At 42.4% G+C, this 22,478-nt stretch overlaps 1 protein-coding gene across 3 annotated transcripts in view; it reads right to left on the bottom strand.

Annotated features, from left to right (window-relative positions):
* The window catches only part of dock2 (dedicator of cytokinesis 2), a 124,078-nt gene that overhangs the window by 75,801 nt on the left and 25,799 nt on the right, over window positions 1-22,478 (bottom strand). For all 3 annotated transcript variants that reach the window (XM_081383380.1, XM_081383382.1, XM_081383381.1), the window contains exons 21-24: window positions 21,387-21,521; window positions 17,179-17,287; window positions 15,149-15,219; window positions 13,422-13,528 (exon numbers count right to left, since the gene is read on the bottom strand). In XM_081383380.1, the coding sequence (XP_081239506.1) occupies window positions 13,422-13,528; window positions 15,149-15,219; window positions 17,179-17,287; window positions 21,387-21,521 (422 nt within the window). The remainder of the gene's footprint in view (window positions 1-13,421; window positions 13,529-15,148; window positions 15,220-17,178; window positions 17,288-21,386; window positions 21,522-22,478) is intronic.

Below are 22,478 nucleotides of genomic sequence, written 5' to 3'. Positions count from 1 at the left end.
GGTTATTTTGCTTCCATAACTTCCACCTTCCAGGCTTTTAACACTAGAACTACCGGATTTCTATAACTACTATAATGGCCATAGCAGTCATTCTGAACGCTCATACTTTATTTGCATATAATTTCAATAAGCTATATCAAATCTAAGAATAAATGGATCTGTAATGTTAGGATAGGTAATAATAAACATTAGGGCTGGGTAAAAAAATATTGATTTCTCGATTTTAATCGATTCTCATTTTTACGAACCGATATCGATTCTTAAATCCCAAGAATCGATTAGTCATCCTGTTTTCAGTTGATGAATGAATGGAACATTGTTTAGCGCATCCCATCCAATAAATCGCAATGATCTTTGTGCTTTATTACTATTGATATGAAACAACGTCTCAGATTTCAAATTACGTCCATTTTCTTACGAAATTCAAAAACATAAATAGCGTTGTGTCGCTGTGGCGTGAGATCGCTCTGGCGCAGCTCTAGAGAAGCACGTGATCTTCTCTTCCGCTTTAATAACACCAGTTACAGCGCGAGATAAACATGAATGAACATCTGAAAGTGTGTTAAAAGGTACAACTTATCGAAATCCGTATCATGTGACATGGAATTGCCCAATCAGTGTTTCAACCGTGGAAAGACGTCAGTAAAACCGCTTGTAAACAATGTCATGTAACGTCACATTTACCTCAGAAAAACCATATCCAGTGACCATAAACTCGTTAGTCAGCTAGAACAAGTAACTCTAGAGGAGCATTTTGCTAAATATATGCACCATAATACATATTCATTATAATTTTTAATGTTCTTCAATTTTTAATGCATGTTTGAATAAATCTGGCAGGTTTTTATGACAGCCACCATTTAAATGTTTATATTTCATATAACTTTATTATTATAAAAATAAATAAAAGTGTAATTTAAGTGTTTGTATACAAATCAGTTCATTTTTACTTTCAATATTATAGTCGGCTACAACTCCCATAGTTTACAGCATTAGTTCAGAGATTTGTTTTCCTTGAGAAAATTTGCCATCTATTGTACCTGACATCCAAAATAATCCATATTGAATCGAATCGGAATCGAAATCGAATCGAATTGCAAGCTTGTGAATCGAAATCGAATCGAATTATGAATTTTGTGTCAATACCCAGCCCTAATAAATATCAGAACACAACATTTTAATTCTAATGTATGTGAAAATGTATTAGTTAATCGACAACCACAGAACAGCTATTGCATTTACAGATACAAAGTTGAAAGTGATAAATTTTCTATTATTTTCTTAATAATGTATTCATCCTTGGATATTAGAATACAATAACTTACAAAAACATCCCCAATATGCATTTATGGGCACATATGAAACGCATATGCGCCAAACTGGCCAAAACAGTCATTCTGACCATCATGGGAAAAAAATATGAAAATATAATAAACTGCGAGAAAACGAACTGATTTAGTAACCAATATTTGTTTCAGCGAGCAAAAATATTATGCTGTAAAATTACAATAAAAATTGTATGCATATGGTCATACGGTCATATGCAAATGCATACGGTCAGTATGACTGTTATGGCCATTCAAGTTAGAAATACTCAAAACTCTTTTGTGTCTTGTAATTTTAATAAAATATCAATGAAAGAATAAAATTTAGACACATTTAGGAAAAGTCAGGGTCCTATTTTCATCAAGGGTTTTATTTCAACAAAGTTATTACACTGCAAAATTTTAAAACAGTCAAAATGACTGCCTTGGTAGTTCTAGTGTTAAAGCTTTCTAGACGAGAATATTATCTCAAACACCTAGCAACCACACAGAGCACCCTAGCGACCGCATAACAATGCCCTGGCAACCATTCTAGCAAAGTCTCTCCAGCATCACGGATGCTCCACTGACTCACAAAATGTAAAAATCGAGTTGGCAAACGCTGTTAAAATCAGAGCCAGCTTCACTGCCAGTGGAATTACTTGTTTTGCTCAAGCTGAAAAGTTTTAGCTGAAGGATTTTAAAGCCCCTTTAAGTCTCGATTATCAATATTGATTCCAAAAATATTCCCATTTAAATCGGCTGTCTGAGAGCCCAGTTGAAATCCGTGAAATTCTGCCCACGGATCCTGAAACGAGTGCAACACTTCCATCAACAGATGGTGACACGGAAAAACAAGAGGGGTGGGGGGCTGAAAGAATAATAAAAAATTAACAAATAAGAGTGAAATGCGTTTTCTCTGTTGTAATGCCTTTTAACCCAGCAGGATAAATAGTCAGAAAAGCCCTCGGCAAACCGTAACCATAACAACAGCCACATTAAGGCATCAGTGGAAAAAACTTTAATTCACTTTCACTGCATTTGAATTAGTCAGATGAGATTTGTGTGTGTGTGTGTGTTTGCCGCACTTCATCATTTTAATGCATCAGCAAAGAGAGTGAATAATGGCAAATTTGTGCATTACTCTTTACTACTGAGTGCGTGTGTGTGTTTGATTTTTATATTTTTCTAGTTATGTAATGTACATTCTCATTATGATCATCAAGCCTAGAATTAATACATCATTAATCACACAGTTTACACATGCTCACGGACCTTCAAAACATACAAACACCTGGTCACCTGTGAAGACCTAAAGAAGAGCTTGAGACTAATTCCTAATGCATGAATATATACACACACACTCACTCTCACACACACACACACACACACACACACACACACACACACACACATACAGACAGACACACAAATACATATACACACACACACAAATACATAAACACACACATACACATACAGACAGACACACAAATACATATACACACACACACAAATACATAAACACACACATACATATACACACAAACACACACCCAGACATACACAAACACACACAAACACATATATATATACACACACACACAAATACACACATACATACTGTATACACACTCACACATACATATACACACAAACACACACAGACAGACATACACAAACATACACACACACACACAGATACATACACACATACATATACACACAGACAGCAAAATTACTAAAACTTAAACTAAAATTAAACTGAAAATAAAAATCCCATCTAAATATTAATAATACTCTTACAGTAAAGAACTAATACTAACATAACAGAAACACACACATGGAAAAAATTAAATAAATAAAGTATTACAGAATAAAACGTAGAAGAGATTCAGCAGTGTAGAGTTTCATCGCTCTCACGGGTCTCAGTTCACAAAGAAGAGAGTAAAGCTCACACAAAAGCTAGGGCTGATAGATGTATAAATGGAGATTATTATATCACACGACTATGTGTGCATATTATATTAGACATTGTATTAGATTGTATTATCATAAGAATGATAACTTTTTCATGTGCACTGAAAAGTGAAATAAAATGTCAGATATTCAGATAAAGCTCTGAGTCAGAGGAGAGATGAGTGTATGAAACTCTTTCATTAATGCATGCTGACTGTGTCAGTGTGTGTCCAGGATCACTGGTCTGGGATCAGATCCTCTGTGTTGTAAAACTGTGTATTTAAAGATCTCTTTGACGACGCGAGTTAAAAGAATGCGGCAGATCTGTGGGTAAGCGAGGGTTTCTGGGTAATTCACTCGCTCGCTCTTTCTTTTTAACGATTCAATAATTCCGTCTGTCGGGTTTCCGAGCGGAATGATTTGAGCTAATGCTCTCAGATTATTATTCATGAATCTAATTTCACCTCAAGTGGAAATTAAATGTGTGCATGCAGATCAGCTTTTGAGTTTGTGTGTGTTTTCCAGTCCAAGGTCTATCTATCTATCTATCTATCTATCTATCTATCTATCTATCTATCTATCTATCTATCTATCTATCTATCTATCCATCCATCCATCCATCCATCCATCCATCCATCCATCCATCCATCCATCCATCCATCCATCCATCCATCCATCCATCCATCCATCCATCTATCTATCTATCTATCTATCTATCTATCTATCTATCTATCTATCTATCCATCCATTCATCTATCTATCCATCTATCTATCCATCTATCTTATCTATCTATATATCCATCTATCTATCCATCCATCCATCCATCCATCCATCCATCCATCTATCTATCCATCCATCTATATTTCCATCCATCCATCCATCCATCCATCCATCCATCCATCCATCCATCCATCTATCCATCTATCTTATCTATCTATATATCCATCTATCATCTATCTATCCATCCATCCATCCATCCATCCATCTATCTTTCCATCCATCCATCCATCCATCCATCTATCTATCTATCTATCTATCTGTCTGTCTGTCTGTCTATCCATCCATCCATCCATCCATCCATCCATCCATCCATCCATCATATCTATCTATCTATCTATCTATCTATCTATCTATCTATCTATCTATCTATCTATCTATCTATCTATCTATCTATCTATCTATCTATCTATCTATCTATCTATCTATCTATCTATCTATCCGTCCATCTATCCTTTTATTTTATTATTTTTAAATGTATTTAATTTATTTACACAGTGTCCTTTTTATACTTTTATTATTATTTTTTATTTATTTATTTGTTTGTTTGTTTGTTTGCACCTTTCAATTTATTTTTGTTAATTGTATTTTATTACACGAGTTAGGATTATTTTTGCAAATTTAGATTCAGCTACCGTCATCTGCTCACTGCCACCTGTCGCTGTTAGCATCATGCCTTGCTTCTCCTCCAGGTGAGAGCGGACACACACAGACCAGGCTAATACGGCACAGGTAATTGTACAGCATATAAATGTGTCATTCCTCTCGCACTCATTTCAGAGTGACATTTCACAAAACGGTGCCTCGTTTTCCAGCGGCCGGGTGAATACATTTCAATTAAAATGCCTGTCAGGGCAGCTTACGGGGAACACGGTAATTCAAAAATAAATAAAATGACACATGAATATATGAATAAGTAAACAGCTCGCCGCATCATGCAGGACAAACAAACAGGAATCCTTGCATTGTGACATCAAGTAGCCCTGGACCAATCAGTGGAGGCGAAGGAGCAACACTCATGAATATTTATGAGGGAACACACCGGACACTAATGGAACGGCCGGCTTGTGATTGTGCTCGTAAAATGCATGAATTTCCATCTGAAACCTGATGTCTAATGCAAACTAAGAGGATGTCGAATGCAACGGGAATCGAGAAATGGTCATTTGCCTAGAAATTGGATCTGATTTCACGGCAAACTCTTTTAGCCGATCAAAAAACAGATCAATACCATGCAGGTCTGGTTTCTAAAATGGTTTCTTTTATTTCACACCAGACTTGCAAGTAAAGCATCTCTGAAACTATAATTCTGAAAAACAGTCACAGGCAAACACGTCTGTCAGAATATCTACTACGATTAATAATAAAAATAATAAAAAAAAACAGTGCACTAAAATGCAAGAACTCATCAGATCAGATAATACACACTTCACTTTATGTGAGTGTGTGTCTATTATTAGTGGTCAACAATCCATCATTACTCTCATGAGCAAAATCATCAGTCTTTAGTAAAACACACACACACACACACAAACACATTCATCATCCGTGTGCAACTCATTGAAGTTAAAGAGCACACACACACACACACACACACACACACACACACACGCACACACAGAGCTGATCATTTATTAAATATTTATTAAATTTGTTTTATTTATTAAATTACGCAAGTTGCGTAGGGCCCTGCAAATTTGTCAAAGCGCGTCAATCAAACAGCAATCAGTCAGACTTGTGTTCTCTCCTCTCAGGGTTTGATGTCAGCAAAGAACAGTAAAGTTAAGTTGATGTGCATCTCTCTCTAGTCTATCTGTCTGTCTAACCCCGCTGGGCATCTTTTGGTCTGTCTGTGTCTTGTTTGCTAATGCCGGCCACTTCCAGAGCTTTTCTGTGACTTTGAGCCTGACAAAAAAAAGTGAAAGTGAAACACAACTATTTATTACTTTTGATAAATGACAAAGGGCAACGTGTTTGTTTATAAACTGCAGCTCGGAAAAGATAACCATATCGCGCGTTAACATACATTTATACATGCGTACACAAAATGAAACGTGCACTTTCCGGCAACACATCTGTGGGGACCAGTACAATAATCATTATAGGCGCATACTTTTAAAACAAGATAAGGATTATCTAGTCTCCAAGTCAGTTTAGTTACAACTCTACAAGAAAGCAATGTATTGACATTAACTATTGATTTATAGGCTATATTGCATTTAAAATGTTGATTGGCTGGACACACTGGTCAATATGGATGCACATCCCTCAGTAAATAACAACCATCAAGTATCAAGTATTGCTTTTATCATTTAAAACACGGTGACATGCTATGGCAAGCCATTTTAGCTTTTAGTCATTCACAGGATGCATTTTTGATATCAATAATTAAATTTGTACTATTTAAAATGTGAATTCTTGATATTAAGAATGTACTTTTTCTAGTAAAAATGTCTATTTCTGATATCAGGAATTACATTTTCATTAGTACTAGTTAAAGGAGGGAGGATTGTAGTGGGAGCACTGGGGTGTCAGGTGTTACTGTGAGGCAATGGCAAATGGTTTACATGGCTCACGGGTCAGGTATGACGGCCCCTTAACAGAATTTTGTTTAGGACCCCAGGGACTGAGGCTCTGCACACACACACACAAACACACACACACACACACACACACCATTCATCACTTTATAGCATCTAGTTAACAGGCCGTTTGGCAGGAGCAGGCCAGAGGCTATCATATAAACCTAGAGAAAGAAAGAGCTCAGGAAAAGACTGTGAAAAATAACAAATGACACGAGCTGTGGGAAGAGAAGAGAGCATCTGATCGTCTGTGCAGAGACATTTACATTTGACTATAGGACCCTAAAAATAGTCCAGAATATAAATATCACTTATTTCTCACAAAATGCTAAAACATTTATAGTGTGCTAAATGCTAAAAGTAAGTGAATTAGAATTTTTTACGTTTACTGAATGCAAAATGACACATCCAGACAATAAATTCACTAAGGCAACAATAGATTTCTCATTCAGCAAAGTTTCAATATAGTGACAATCCCTAAATGTAAAAAGATGAGCACTTAATATCACAACACACAACAAATAACTGACAATAATTACAAAGCATCAACAAACACTAAAAAAAACTCAGCGATTAATAATACAATAATCCTATAAAAAAATGTTCATGCTGCAATTCATGCTGGGAATTCACAAATCTCTAGTTCCCTTTCGTTGTCACTCCGAGTTACGTCGGATGACGACGAATGGGGTTTCGCTTAGAAATCCTATCATCTTCGAGTATTAAAACACGAGCCAATGGCAATGAAATGCCATGGGTCTGCGGAATTTGCATAGCGTAACTCCGCCCCATGCAGGGGGTATATAAGGAAGTGCGCGAGCAACATGCAGACTATGTTTTCGCTTCGGAGCCAAGTTCAGTACTTCACTCCACAAGCCTTTTGAGTGTCATCTCAAATCTCTTCGAGACGAGCGGCTCTTCAGTGTGTTGGTGTGACGGCGCTTCCAGCGAGATCGCATTTCCTGCTGCTGATTTGTGCAGTAATCTGCCGACAGTGAGTGTGTTTCTCCCTGGGTGCTTCAGCACTCTGCTGAGCTTTTCCACTCTCTAAAAGAGCTGCACGCGGCACGTCTTTTTCAAGACGGTTCGCCCGTGTATTTTCTGGATGTGTGTGCGTCAGTCATCTGCCTAACGGTCGCGAGCGCTGTTTTGCGTGTTGGGCTTAATCACGCTTGGCAGCGCTCGTTGATGAGTCATGTTTTCATTGCGGGAACATGACCATCGCGATGTTTATAGATCAAGACTCAATGATCTCCATGTGAGTAGAGTCCCCTCTGCCACACCCCAATTTATCTCTTCCTCGAGAAGGGATACTTTGGCTGGTGGCCAGGGTGATCTGAGGGTTTGGTGTGGCACAACAACCGACGAGTCAATTCCTCGGGCCACACCCCCCTCCACATCGCAGACCATGCACTCACAGCATCACAAGGCGGGCTTGATTCCTCTGGAAATGAAGTTTCGACTGCGTTGCCTCCCACGGGAGTGCCATTGTTGCCGGGACCGATCCAGAGCTGTCAGCCATGCTTTCCCGGGCAGCTGAAAGCATCGGCTGGATTGGCCCCGCCCTCCCCCCGAGCGCTGTAAGCTTCTCCCGGACGTGCATCAGGACACCTGCGCTGCGCGAAACTCCACGTGACTTTCGCGGCCCGCGGGTGTCCTCCGCCTTCGCTGCTTTCGATCGCACGGCGATCATGGTCTGTATGTTCCCTGTCACTATAGTGGCACGGTCATGCAGTGCTGTGTGTCGCCTGCGCCTTCGATGCAGTGCTGTCCCGGGAGTTCTGTCGAACCGGCCGCAGTGGAACGCTAGTCCTTCCCTGGCCAACCCTGGCAGAACGCGGAAATTCTAACCACGCCCCTATGCTGGGACGCTATGCCTCCCATGCCCGGCCTGGTTGTTCCGCCACGCACACTACTGACCTCGCTCTCGGGCGACATCGGTACCTGCGTGATCCTGGGTCAGGTGATGTCCACTATGTGGTCCAGACATGGGCTTAGCCAGGTTGATGTGGCAGGGTCTGAGAATTCATTTTCTCAGCTCCCCCATGTCCCAGGCTGAGCTCTTTGGCGGTGTGGCTTCGACCACCTGAAGCAGACTCGGGTCCGGCACCGATGGTCATCCATCCGTGGGGCCTCCTCAGTCTGCTTCCCGCCAAGCCCCCATCCATGCGGCTGCTCCCCTCTGGCCTGCAAACGGACCTGAGCAGGAGGAAGCCGCAGGAGGGCGGCGCTGCCCGTCTCCGCCCCTTAGACTGCCGCGCCAGCCTAAGCAGCACCTTGAGGCGGGCTGCCTGGTCGGCGGGGTGGTTGAGGACTGCGCCCAACAGTCTTCGATCAATCCACAAGCAGACTGAGGCTTCTGCACTGACGGTCATCTGTCGGTGTGGTCTGCTTAGTCTGCTTCCCGCCGACGCCGCCTCCTTGCGGCTCCTCCCCTCGAGCCTTCACTGGCCTGAGCACAAGGGGGTCGCTGGAGGCTGGCACCGCCTGTCTCTGCCCCTTAGCCGGCTAACACCTGGCTGAGCAGCACAAAACCTGAGACAGGCAGCTTGGAGTTAGGGCTCAGTTCTTCAGGAGCTGGTAGCAGGACCACTCCTTCCCCCGCTTGAGGGCTGGGTGAAGATCTCTACAAAAGAACTAATGCTCTTTCTCTGAGCCCCAAGAGGCTGTGGATGACAGCACGCGCCGCCCACGGGCCACGCTCCTCTCATCCCCCTCTGTCGCCAGACCCCTGCCAGAGCACGCCCCCGTGGGACGCTGGTCCCCCCCTGGCCTCCTCTGGCAGGACGCGGTTTATGGCCGTGCCCCCGCACCGGGCCGCTATGCCACCCACGCCTGGGCCGGTCATTCCGCCTCGCTGCACCCCCGACGGTACGTCTGTGGTTCGAATAACCCCGCTGGCGCAGTTTCTGGAGGCCTGGCTAGAGCTTTCCGGACTGTCCCGCCGGGTCGGAGAACCATCAGGCTCGGCTACGTGATTCAGTTCGCGTGGTCTCCTCCCCACCTCAGGGGAATCCACTCACTATGGCCGGTGGCAATGCCCCTGTCATGAGAGCGGAGGTCGCTACCCTACTGGCGAAGGGTGCGATCGAGACTGTCCCTCCAGCCGAAATGAAGTCTGGGTTTTACAGCCCCTACTTTATTGTACCGAAGAATCCGGTGGGTTACGACCAATCCTGGACCTGCGCGTCTTGAACCGCTCCCTTCAAAAAAGAGGACGCCGTTCAAGTTGCTCACGGCCAAACGCATTTTCGAATGCGTGCGGCCGCAGGATTGGTTTGCAGCGATCGACCTGAAGGACGCCTACTCCCATGTCTCCATTTTTCCTCGACACAGACCGTTTCTACGGTTTGCTTTCGAGGGACAGGCATACAGTACGCGGTTCTCCCTTTCGGGCTAGCCCTGTCTCCTCGCGTCTTCACGAAGGTCGTCGAGGCAGCCCTTGTTCCCCTACGCGAACACGGGGTTCGGATCCTGAACTATCTCGACGACTGGCTGATCCTAGCTCACTCTCGAGACCAGGTTTGCGAACACAGGGACCTTGTGCTCCGGCACCTAGCTCGTCTGGGCCTTCGGGTCAACTGGGAGAAGAGCAAACTCTGCCAGTGCAGAGGATCTCTTTTCTCGGTATGGAAATCGACTCGGTCGCCATGTGTGCACAGCTTACGAGCGAGCGCGCGCAGTCACTGCTGACTTGTCTTCGTCAGTTCGAGGGCAAGAGTGCGGTCCCACTGAAACTTTTTCAGAGGCTCCTGGGGCATATGGCATCCACAGCCGCAGTAACGCCGCTCGGTTTGCTTCATATGAGACCGCTTCAGCTTTGGCTTCGCGATCGAGTCCCGAGGTGGGCATGGCAACACGGCAGGCTCCGAGTCCCAGTGACTCCGACCTGCCATCAGACCTTCTCCCCGTGGTCGAACCTCAATTTTCTACGGGCCAGAGTTCCCTTAGAACGAGCTTCCAGGTATGTTGTTGTATCAACAGATGCCTCCACTACGGGTTGGGGTGCCATGTGCAATGGACATGCTGCCGCGGGCTCCTGGACAGGACCCCAGCGCCTTTGGCATGTCAATTGCCTCGAGTTGCTGGCTGTACGCCTTGCCCTGCACCGCTTTCGGGCGTTGCTCAGGGGTCAACACGTACTAGTCCGATCAGACAATACCGCCACAGTAGCGTACATCAACCGTCAAGGTGGTCTACGCTCCCGCTGTATGTCGCAACTCGCCCGCCACCTCCTCATATGGAGTCAGAAGCCTCTGAGGTCGCTTCGAGCCATTTATATCCCGGGAGACCTGAACCAGGCGGCCGACGAGCTGTCTCGGCTTCGGCCTCTCGCTGGAAAATGGCGACTCCATCCCCAGACGGTTCAGCTGTTTTGGGATCAGTTCGGGGACGCACAGGTAGACCTGTTTGCCTCCCACGACTCGTCCCACTGCGACCTGTTTTATTGACCGAGGGCACGCTCGGCACGGATGCACTGGCGCACAGCTGGCCGCGGGGCCTCCGCAAGTATGCGTTTCCCCCAGTGAGCCTTCTTGCGCAGACCTTGCGCAAGATCAGGGAGGACGAGGAGCAGGTAATTTTGGTTGCCCCATACTGGCACAACCGCACCTGGTTCCCAGAACTAGTACTCCTCGCGACAGCACCTCCCTGGCCTATTCCCCTGAGGAAGGACCTGCTTTCTCAGGGACGGGGCACCTTATGGCACCCTCGTCCCGATCTGTGGAACCTCCACGTGTGGCTCCTGGACGGGACGAGGTAGGTTTGAGTACCCTACCACCAGCGGTGGTGGCTACCATCACTTCCGCTAGAGCATCGCGAGACATGTCTATGCGTTGAAGTGGAACCTCTTCGTCAACTGGTGTTCTTCTAAAAATCTTGAACCCACGAAATGCCCCATCAGTGTCGTGCTTTCCTTCCTGCAAGAAGGGTGGAGCGAAGGCTGTCTCCCCCCACCCTGAAAGTGTATGTTGCCGCCATTGCCGCTCATCACGACGCAGTTGATGGTAAGTCCTTGAGGAAGCACGACCTGGTCGTCAGGTTCCTGAGGGGAGAGAGGAGATTGAATCCTCCTCGTCCTCCCCTCGTACCCTCTTGGGACCTCTCAGTGGTTTTAACTGCCCTGCAGAGTGCTCCCTTTGAGCCTCTGCAATCAGTGGAGCTTAAGTTCCTGTCAATGAAGAAGACAGCGCTCCTGGTTGCATTGGCCTCCATCAAGAGGGTAGGGGACCTGCAGGCATTTTCGGTTGACGAAGCGTGCCTGGAATTCGGGCCGGCTAACTCTCACGTGATCCTGAGACCCCGGCCTGGATGTGTGCCCAAGGTTCCCACCACACCTTTTCGAGATCAGGTGGTGAACCTGCAAGCGCTGCCTTTGGAGGAGGCAGACCCAGCCTTGGCACTGCTCTGTCCAGTACGCGCCCTCTGTGCTTACGTAGACAGAACGCAGTGTTTCAGGACCTCAGACCAGCTCTTTGTCTGTTATGGTGGGAAGCTGAAGGGAAAGGCTCTCTCCAAGCAAAGGTTGTCTCACTGGATAGTGGACGCCATTGCTTGGCTTACCAGCAGCAAGGTCGACCATGCCCCCTTGGTGTGACGGCCCACTCCACCCGGAGTGTGGCATCCTCTTGGGCTCTAGCGCATGGCGCCTCGCTAACAGACATCTGCAGAGCTGCAGGCTGGGCGACACCTAACACATTCGCGAGATTCTACAATCTCCGAGTGGAGCCAGTTTCTTCTCATGTACTCGCCTCAACTAGCCGGTACTAGATTCTGCTCAGGTGTCTTCGCTTGCTCGCCATTCCTCTCCACGGACGGGATACGTGCGATATTTCCTCAGGTGAGCCTAATAAGCCCTGAGTCTCCTCCAGCACTGACGACGTCAACGCCAGAGTTATGCCACCGGCAGCTTTCGCGTTGGCTAGGTGCCTCCATGTGCATGGTTCCCCTCCGGGCGACCCCCACATGTGTATTCCACTGTAAGCCTCCTTGAGCATGTGTCTTTCCCTTGGCAAGCCACCTTGCCACCCCTGGGGTTGAAATATTCCACCTGCGGCTGGACACCCCAGTGATTCTCCTTATGCAGTTCCTTCGGGTCATATGTGTATTCTTAAGTCCCCCCCTTCGGGCTGGGCATGATTGCATATTTCTACTGGATATGCTTCCCAGTGTACCTTGGTATTCCTGTGTTAAGTAGGAGTCCTTCGTCCGTGCTAGTCTCACGACAGGGAGCTCAGACTTACGCAGGGCACTGGAAGACAGTCGAGAGGTGGCGTGATTACACTGGGAACCCCATTCGTCGTCATCCGACGTAACTCGGAGTGACAACGAAAGGGAACGTCTCGGTTACGTATGTAACCCTCGTTCCCTGAGTAGGGAACGGAGACGTTACGTCTCCCTACCACTTCCGCTGTACCGCTGGAACGCCTGAGTTCAGTCTCGGCTCCTCAGCGAAGACATAGTCTGCATGTTGCTCGCGCACTTCCTTATATACCCCCTGCATGGGGCGGAGTTACGCTATGCAAATTCCGCAGACCCATGGCATTTCATTGCCATTGGCTCGTGTTTTAATACTCGAAGATGATAGGATTTCTAAGCGAAACCCCATTCGTCGTCATCCGACGTAACGTCTCCGTTCCCTACTCAGGGAACGAGGGTTACATACGTAACCGAGACGATTTTCAATCTACTCTTCTGTGTGTGTGTGTGTGTGTGTGTGTGTGTGTGTGTGTGTGTGTGTGTGTGTGTGTGTGTGTGTGTGTGTGTGTGTGTGTGTGTGTGTGTGTGTGTGTGTTTCACCTTGTCTGTGGAAGAGTTTGCTGCCCACTATCTCAGTCATAGATGCCACTTTGGGTTTCTGTAGTTTATCCGGGGGAATACAGGAGTAGAAGTCATACAACAGCTTACTGTCCACACACACACACACACACACACACAGACAGAAACATGTATTAAAAAAGTAGAAAAAACAAGTTTAAATGGGCTTTAATGCAAAGGAATTCATGCATTTAATGTCTCATTGGCAATGAGTCTTGTGATGTTTTACTCAAGTTTAATCAGCTTTTGCAGAACAATAACTGTCAGTTTGTATTTTTAGTAAAAGATAAAAATAGAATAAATGAATCCATAAATTAATGCTAAAGCTCCTGCGGGCAGAGAAAGTGACCTGCGTTTTATTGATCGAGTCTGAGCGCCGCTGGTGTCTGTGAGAAACTACTGTATCATATCGACCCTCCTGTGTGGTGTGTGTACAGTGATGAATCGGACGCCACCTGAAGCTAAACACACACTCCCGGCTCTGACTACATAAAAACACTCCAAATAAACTCTGCAGTCTATACGAGGGAAACTCACTCCACTGTCTCCTCAAACTCATTAAAAACTGCAGCCGAGACATCAGACATCTGCCTCAGTTCCTCGCATGATCAGCTAAACTGGTTAAAGTCACATTACGGTTGTAATAACATTAGTGTTTGAGAGAAGCTCTGGTAAATGTAGGAGGACAGGGGCATTAAAGACCATCAGCATCAGGATGAAGGAGAACCTGTGCGATTGATTTCTGCAGTTACTGATGTCCCAAACTTGATGTGGGCCATCAGTGTCATCAAGCACTGTTAAAGGGTAACTCTCGCCAAAATTGAACCTAAGGTCTTTTTGTTAATCTACCCGAGTCAAACTTTCGTGTAAAAGCATAATTAGAATGGAAACGTCACTTTTAAGTTTGACCGTATTTTCGTTTTCGGTCAAATTGCCTTTTGAATGGGAGTGCTTGGGGCACGACTATTACAGCATCAAAATCGCTATTTTTAAAACACTAAGAAGGCTCGACACAACATGAAACTGTGCTGAAGTATCACCACAGGCTCTACACATGAACTCTAGCATTGAGAACAGTGTTTTGTCTCCGAATGCACCGTAACATGAGGAGAGTAAAGATGGAAAGCTCCTAAAGCTTGTTTCCAAATAAATTCACAGATAATTTTTTGTTTTGTTGTTAGAAAGGATCATGCTTTTCATTGAAATTACAAGTTCATGACATTTCCTCATATGGAACTCATCAGTTCATTACGTTGCATTCGGAGATCGACTACTTTTGACTGACACCGGAAACACTCACTGATAAAGTGAGTCGTAAACTCTGTGTACACAAACACTGTTCTCAATGCTGGAGTTCATGTGTAGAGCCTCTGGTGATACTTCCAGCACAGTTTCATGTTGTGTCGAGCCTTCTTAGTGTTTTAAAAATAGCGATTTTGATGCTATCATAGTCGTGCCCCAAGCACTCCCATTCAAAAGGCTATTTGACCGAAAATGAAAATACGGTCAAACTTAAAAGTGGCGTTTCCATTCTAATTATGCTTTTACACGAAAGTTTGACTCGGGTAGATTAACAAAAAGAGCCTAGGTTCAATTTTGGCGAGAGTTACCCTTTAAGTTCCTCGGTATATCAGTCATTATGGCATCGAGAAGGTCGAGCTAAGAGCCAGGACTGATCAGGGCTTGTTTTAGGCTGTTAAGAGACTCACCTGAGGAGTTTAGCATCGAAAACCGTCTCCACATCTTGCAGGACTGTGGGCAAGTACTTCAGAGCAGCCACCTATACACACACACAAACACACACACACACACACACACACACACACACACACAGTCACACACACACATATATATAATGTTATAAAACAATTTTAACATTTAAAAAAATTATGTGAACAAAGTGTTAAAATTATTTTAAACAATTTTAAATTAAAAACATTCATACTATAAAATGATTATGTTTCAATAAAATAATTTATTATAACATTTTATATAACATTAAATATTTAATATGTATACACATAAATTGGTAGCGCTATATTTACAATAAGGTCTAATTTGTGAACATTAGTTAACGAAGTAAGAATAAGCAATATATTTTTACATTTATGAACCTTTTGTTGTTGTGTCATTGTTCTTGTTAGCTCACAGATACAAATTATGATTTAAATAATGTATTAGTAAATGTAGAAATTAACTTCAACTAAGATTAATAAATGCTTTCAAAATATATTGTTCATTGTTATGTCATGTTAATTAATGTTAACAAATGAAACCTTATTGTAACGTGTTACCCATATATACCCACCCACACACACACACACACACACACACACACACACACACACACGCAGTTACACACTTACACACTCACACACATTTTCATACACACACACACACACACACACACACACACACACACACACACACACACACACACAGACACACAAACAATCACACTCACTCTCTCTCTCTCTCTCCCTCTCTCTCTCTCACACACACACCCTCACTCACACACTTACACACACATTCTCTCTCTCTCTCGCACACACACACAATCTCACACACACACACAGTTGTCATAACAAGAGGGTCTTATTGTAACGTGTTACCCATATATACCCATGTCATATCCATTATATACTGTGTATGCATACATATTTAATAATATGTGCATGCAATCATATTTTTTTAATATTTTGAAAGATGTAAAAAAAAAAAAAATTATGAGGTGACATCAAGAAATATTTAAAGCTAAATTGTGATACTTATCATGTGACACCTTTGGACTGAACTGATGACCAAACTGGCTCGATTATACATTTTCACAAACCTGAGTGATCAGAATCTATCAATCCCAGACTTGTGTACCTCACTGCGTCATCAATCATTTAATGTGTGAATTATGCATAATTGAAATGAATTTAGTGATAAATATATTAGCACAGCACTACAGTTTTTTTTCCAATTGCTAACACACTAAAATGACAGGCACAGCACAATATTTAACCTGACACACTAGAGAGCAAAACCTCTTCTCAAGTCTCCAAAAGTCTCAACACATTTTCTGCTTTACACACATTTTGTAATTCAAAATGGCACTTTTTAAACGCACTGAACACGGTTCTCTGCATAACACACAACAATCTGACATAAAGTCACATGTTTACCATTTCAAAACACTGCCATTCAAAATGACACTCCATGATCTGATTGGCCGATACATGTGTCACCTGACCAAACACCTCAATGCTTAATTGTTAACACTTCAATCTTTTTCAGTTTACTGTTTTATGTGAGCATATTTGTGTTCAGTCCAATGTAAATATTTCTGACTTGTTTGGTGAAAAATAAAAACATAAATGTTTCAACAGCATGTGTGTGTATTTGCAAATATTCCTGTGCTTGTGAACAATCTGAAGAATTTTCTACAATTTGAACTATTTTAGTATTATGGCAAAGCATACTAAAAATGAGAGTGCTCTTCATTACGCTCAACAGTGTGTAGTTGGTTAGACAAAAATCTGCTAATATGAATGAAGTGTGCGCCATTTCGTGCAAAAGTTTGATTTTGATAATGCTATATGTAGTTTTGGTTGCAGTGCGATATATTAGGTATTTTGCGGTTTGGGTGTGTGGTTTTGAGAATTGTGTTAAGTATTTTGATAAAACCAGCCTAGTTTGCAAAATTGTGTGTTAGCAATTGGAAAGAACTGTAATAACAGACACACATTCATACCTGCTGCAGTAGTGTAGTGGTGTAGTCACTTTTCATCAGGTTATTGATCGACTCAAATAAACTTTTGAGAGATTCTTCAAACTCGGCCTGTTCCTTGCCTTCATACAGTCTGAAGAGAGAAAGAGAACACTTGTGAGTGGCGTAATATATTTCACACATCAGACAGCCATTAAACCTGTTGGTCTTGAATGTTGTAAATATACAACTAAATCTGCTAGAGATACTAAATGAAACTGAGAAATGTTTAAAGGTCTCCAACAATAGGCATTCAAGGTCAAAAACACTTTAATTTTCTCATAATATCCAGTGCAGCATCAGCTCTTTTCTCTCAGTGTCTGAAACGCTTCGATCAAGGATTCAGTCTCTCTAAGCCCCGCCTCTCTGAGAGCTGCTCTGCTGTGATTGGTCAGATGGCCCAGTCTGCTGTGATTGGTCAGAAATCAAATGCTCATTATCATATCTGAATCTCAGCTCTTGACTCAGTGATACGAACAGTAACGATGGCGTGTGTTTTACCGTATCAATCTCATCAAAGTGGATTTGCTTTGTCAGCAGAAAACAGCGTCTTCTCGACATTAAACACGAAACAAACTCTTCCAGTCTCAGATAAACTACAGTGTTTGTGGGCGGGGCAAAGAAGGTGTCATTCATGGTGTTTTCTCTCCTGTCTCTGTCCATCAGGTCAGCTGTGTGGAGATCAGTGCTATCTCTCTCTCTCTGGTTTATCTGTTTGTCTGTCTGTCAGGAGTAACTCGGCACAGATGTTATAGTCGGTGGGCTTTCTGAGGGTGGAGATTATGCTGTAACACATGACAGTATTTACCGTGGTACCGCTGAAGAACAGACGTGATTACTGAAGCATTGTTCCTATAATCCACATGAGAGCCGCAGTTAATACGCCACCTCCAACCTCACACAATACCACACTATAATAAACACACGAGCTCACAAAACAATGATGCATACTGTATATTCTTACAACAAGACAAGTAGATGTGCATTTCCTAGAATTAGTAAATCCACAGAAAAACACACAAAATCAAAATCACACAAAACACACTTATGCAAAGACATTATATATTCATTACCCTCAAGTCGCTCATTCTGCATACGGCTAAAAACACACACACACACCCACACACACTGTGTTAATCCAGATAGTGGGTATGAATAAGAGCCATTAGAGGATAAAAACAACCACTCAAAGAGATAACACACACAAACAGCACAGAGAATGTGTGAGAAGATAAAAAAAACTATAAAAGCAATAAAAAATAAAAAGTATTAATAAAAATATTAATAAATAATTTATATTAATAATAAAAATGTAACATTACTCTGATGTTGGTAATGGTCACATGACATGCAGGTAAACAAATATTTCATAATTTTTAGCGTATTATTTTTATTTACTTTATTTATTTAAATGTACTTTTTTTATTATTTAATTGTTAGCTTTTAAATCAACACAATCTCTGGTTGGGAAACCCCACACTAGTGGAAGGATGTCAAATCAGTTTGATTCAGAAAATGTTTTAATGAACATTTTGAATCCTAAAACAGAGCTTGTTTAATAAATCTGGCTGATTAACTTTTTAACACACACAAAAAAAGTCATTTTAAAGAAGTCATTAAAACAAAAAAGCAAAAAATATGCTTTATAAGTTTATAAACCAACTTTATAAGCATTTAATTTATAAGCATTTCAAGCTAGAGGACAAAAAAGTTCCCCAAATTGAAGAATCACATAATATTTCTAAATAATAAATAATTCATGAATTTGGGTTATTTGGGTAATTTTCCCCTCCATTTCCTCTTTTCAGCTATTTAATATAAAGGATTTATTAAACTTCCAGAGCTTGCACCCGACCCAGGCGTTCTCACGCCCACATGGTGAAAAGACTCTTGGCTCTGGGAATATAATGTCTGCGGTTTTATCTGGATGTATCAGAGAGTTAATTTAAAAGCAGAGCAGTAACCCTTTCCATCAAACTCCATTATCAGAGCGAAGCGCCTCCTGCCGGCACTGAGTCCAGAGTGAAAACACTCGTGCGGAGAGACTTCAGACTAATAAACACTGAAAAATCATCCGGCCGTGATGGGGCTGCATTTCTGAAGATGTTAGGATGCATCAGCATACTGTGATAAACAAACTAGTTAATATGAGATGATGGACGGATAGATGGATGGATGGATAGAAGGAGAGATGGATAGACAGACAGACAGACAGACAGACAGACAGACAGACAGACAGACAGATAGACAGATAGATAGACACAGATAGACAGACATAGACAGATATAGATAGATAGACAGACAGACTGATTTAGGCATTTATTGTTATCAAATGCAGTTTGCAGTGAGACAGATCTATCGCTCTCTCCTGTCGGTCATTAGTGCGCGCGCACACACACACACACACACACACACACACACACACACTTATTAAGATTCATTTAGCAGCTGTTTTAGCATCAAAGACTATTAGGCAAATTAATGATGCAATCAGATGCTACACAAACCTGATGACTGAACACGCTGTACAACACACACACAGTTTGTGAACCGCGGACGCTTCCAGCAACACAATCTCACGTGGCGTAACCGTTGCATTGAAAAACGTGCCAGAACATCCGTAACACAATGCAAGTATACAAACAGTAACAACTGTACTTTACCTCACATGACTTCACAGCAGAGCAGCCGTTTGAAGAGAGTATTTTTGAGCAAGTTAAAGTTAGTTCAATGTCTAACACGTTTATAAATGCTGTTTAATGCACACATTTAAATAGTGCTGTTTGTGTTTGTGTTTGCATACTTGAGTGTGAAGCTGTCACAGGGACAGTGTGAATGAGCATCAGCCACAGTGTGTTTCAGCAGTGCCGCTCGATGACGGCATCCAGGGGCCCGACAGGCAGAGTAATCAATCACACACACACACGGGCCCTTAATGACCGTCAGCCAGCGCTGTTACGCTCCTCGACAAAACGCCGGGACAGAGCGTGCCGGAGGACATGCGACCCTGTCAAAACCCCTAAAAAACGACCCCTTAATCTCAGCCCAAAGCAGCTGGACCTCCATTTCCTTGTGTTCTGTTTTGTTTTCAGCCCTCGTTCAGAAGAATGAACAGTCACAGACTACGCTCAGAGCAGAGGACTAGCATACCACTCCTCACCACTCGAGTTTCTCGCAGTTTTCCAAAACATATTTCAAGCTGAATTCAGAAGAAAAATATTAAGAAATATTCTGCATTAAAAAAAAGACCATATTCCACAATGCAATGCACTTCTAGTGTGTCAAAATTGAAAATATCAATTTATTGGACAATCAGAAACTTTACGCAAAAAAATAAATAAAAAAGCAAATAAAAATGATTAATAAATAATCAAATTAATTGAAGAAAAATGCTAAATAGCCGTATTTACATCTGAAACAATAACTGGACAGCAATTTCTTAATTAAACATAATGAGGTCTGCCATTCAAAAGTATGAGGCCGGAAGTTTGAGGTCGGAAGTGACAGTAAAGACATTTATAATGTCACAAAAGTTTTTTTTTTTTATTATTAACTTTCTATAAGGTAAAATTCTATTGGAACAAACCTGAAAAAAAAAACGTATAATGGTCTCTATGTTTTCAACATTGATAATAATCATAAATGTTTCTTAAGCATCAAATCAATATATCAGATATTAGAATGATTTCTGAAGGACATGTGACACTAAAGACTGGAGTAATGATGCTGAAAATTAAGCTTTGCATCACAAGAATAAATTATATTTTACAATATATTCACATAGAAAACAGTTATTTTGAATTTTAAAAATATTTCACAATTTTTTAGTTTTACTGTATTATTGATCAAATAAATGCAGCCTTGATGAGCAGAAGAGACATTAAAAGATCTTTCTGACCCCAAACTTTTAAATGGTAGGGTACAGCTTTTGGAAATGTTACATACTGCATACTATTAAACAAAAATATTATTAAAAATTATAATCGGCACAATATGTGTTATGCAGCACGTATTACACTAGCATTCGATTTCAAACACAATCAACACGAGCAACAAGCAGTCCATGAGAAACTGACCAATCAAATGACTGATACAGAGGTCACATCTACAGTCTTCATTGGTCTGAGAGTCTCGTTTGGTGTTTCTGATTCGTTCATAATTTCTCGCTTTAAGAATCGATCGCACAAACTTACTGAGAGTAGAGCATTCGGGAGCGGACGATGAATTTGAAGATGTACTCGAGGGCTTTGAGCGTCCTCAGGATGGGTTCACAGGCCTCTCCTCGACTCGACACGTCCAGATACGTCTTCAGCACGGACATCAACTTCCTACACACAGAACGAGACGGAGAGAGAGTGTGTGTGTTCATGAGGTTTAGAAGGCACAGTAATCACCAATAATTCTCCAAATAACTTCAATTAAATTAATTAAACTACAAAATCAAGATACTTTGAGACAGAGAAAAGACTGTACACATAAATCAACTAGAACACGCAGTAATCTCATCATCAAGTATGTATGCTTGATGCAAGTATGTATGACCTAGTATGCTTTTTTCCATGTTAGTAGTCTTGAGTTTCTTCCGGGAACGAACACGTCACAATATTCCTCATTATAATAATTAATGTGCAGATTAAAGGGGCGGGGCCTGGTTGAGTTAGTTAGTAGTGTGTTAAACTGGCGGTTATGGTAAGGGGCGGGACATACACTCGTAGTGCTCGACCAATCACAACACACTGCTCCAGCCGACCAATCAGAGCACAGTGTGCTTTTCAGAAGGAGGGGCTTCATAGAGACAGGAAGTAAACAGAGCGTTACTGACAGACTGGGAAGAGACGAGCTGCAACAATGGAGAATATGAGGAAAATAATGTGTTTTTTAACATTCAAGCATTAAAACCTGTTCTAGTAGAGCTCAAAAACAACATCAAGGCTTTGAAAAAGAGCACAATAGGTCCTTTTTAACAATTGATTCACTCCCTTTTCTTTTGATTTACTTTACATGGTCCAAGTGACCCAATTCAGATTTTTTTCCTCCCATGTGGCACAGATTGGATATGATCCACGAACGTGTAAGCAGGAAAAAAGCACATTGATTCCGATATTCCAGATCGGTTTCAGGCCTCATTCATGTGTGGAAATAAATCTGCTATAAATCATACATCCATTTGCATCTGCCATGTATTCCCGGATATTCCTGTCAATGCAAGTCATATATCATTGAAAAAGTGACAGTGACGAATGACGTCAACTCAGGTGGACACCAACTGCGATCACATGACTCTT

The sequence above is a fragment of the Scardinius erythrophthalmus genome, assembly GCF_964197995.2.
Source record: "Scardinius erythrophthalmus genome assembly, chromosome: 13".
Classification (NCBI taxonomy): Eukaryota; Metazoa; Chordata; class Actinopteri; order Cypriniformes; family Leuciscidae; genus Scardinius; species Scardinius erythrophthalmus.
This window is presented reverse-complemented; position numbering and strand designations above follow the sequence as displayed.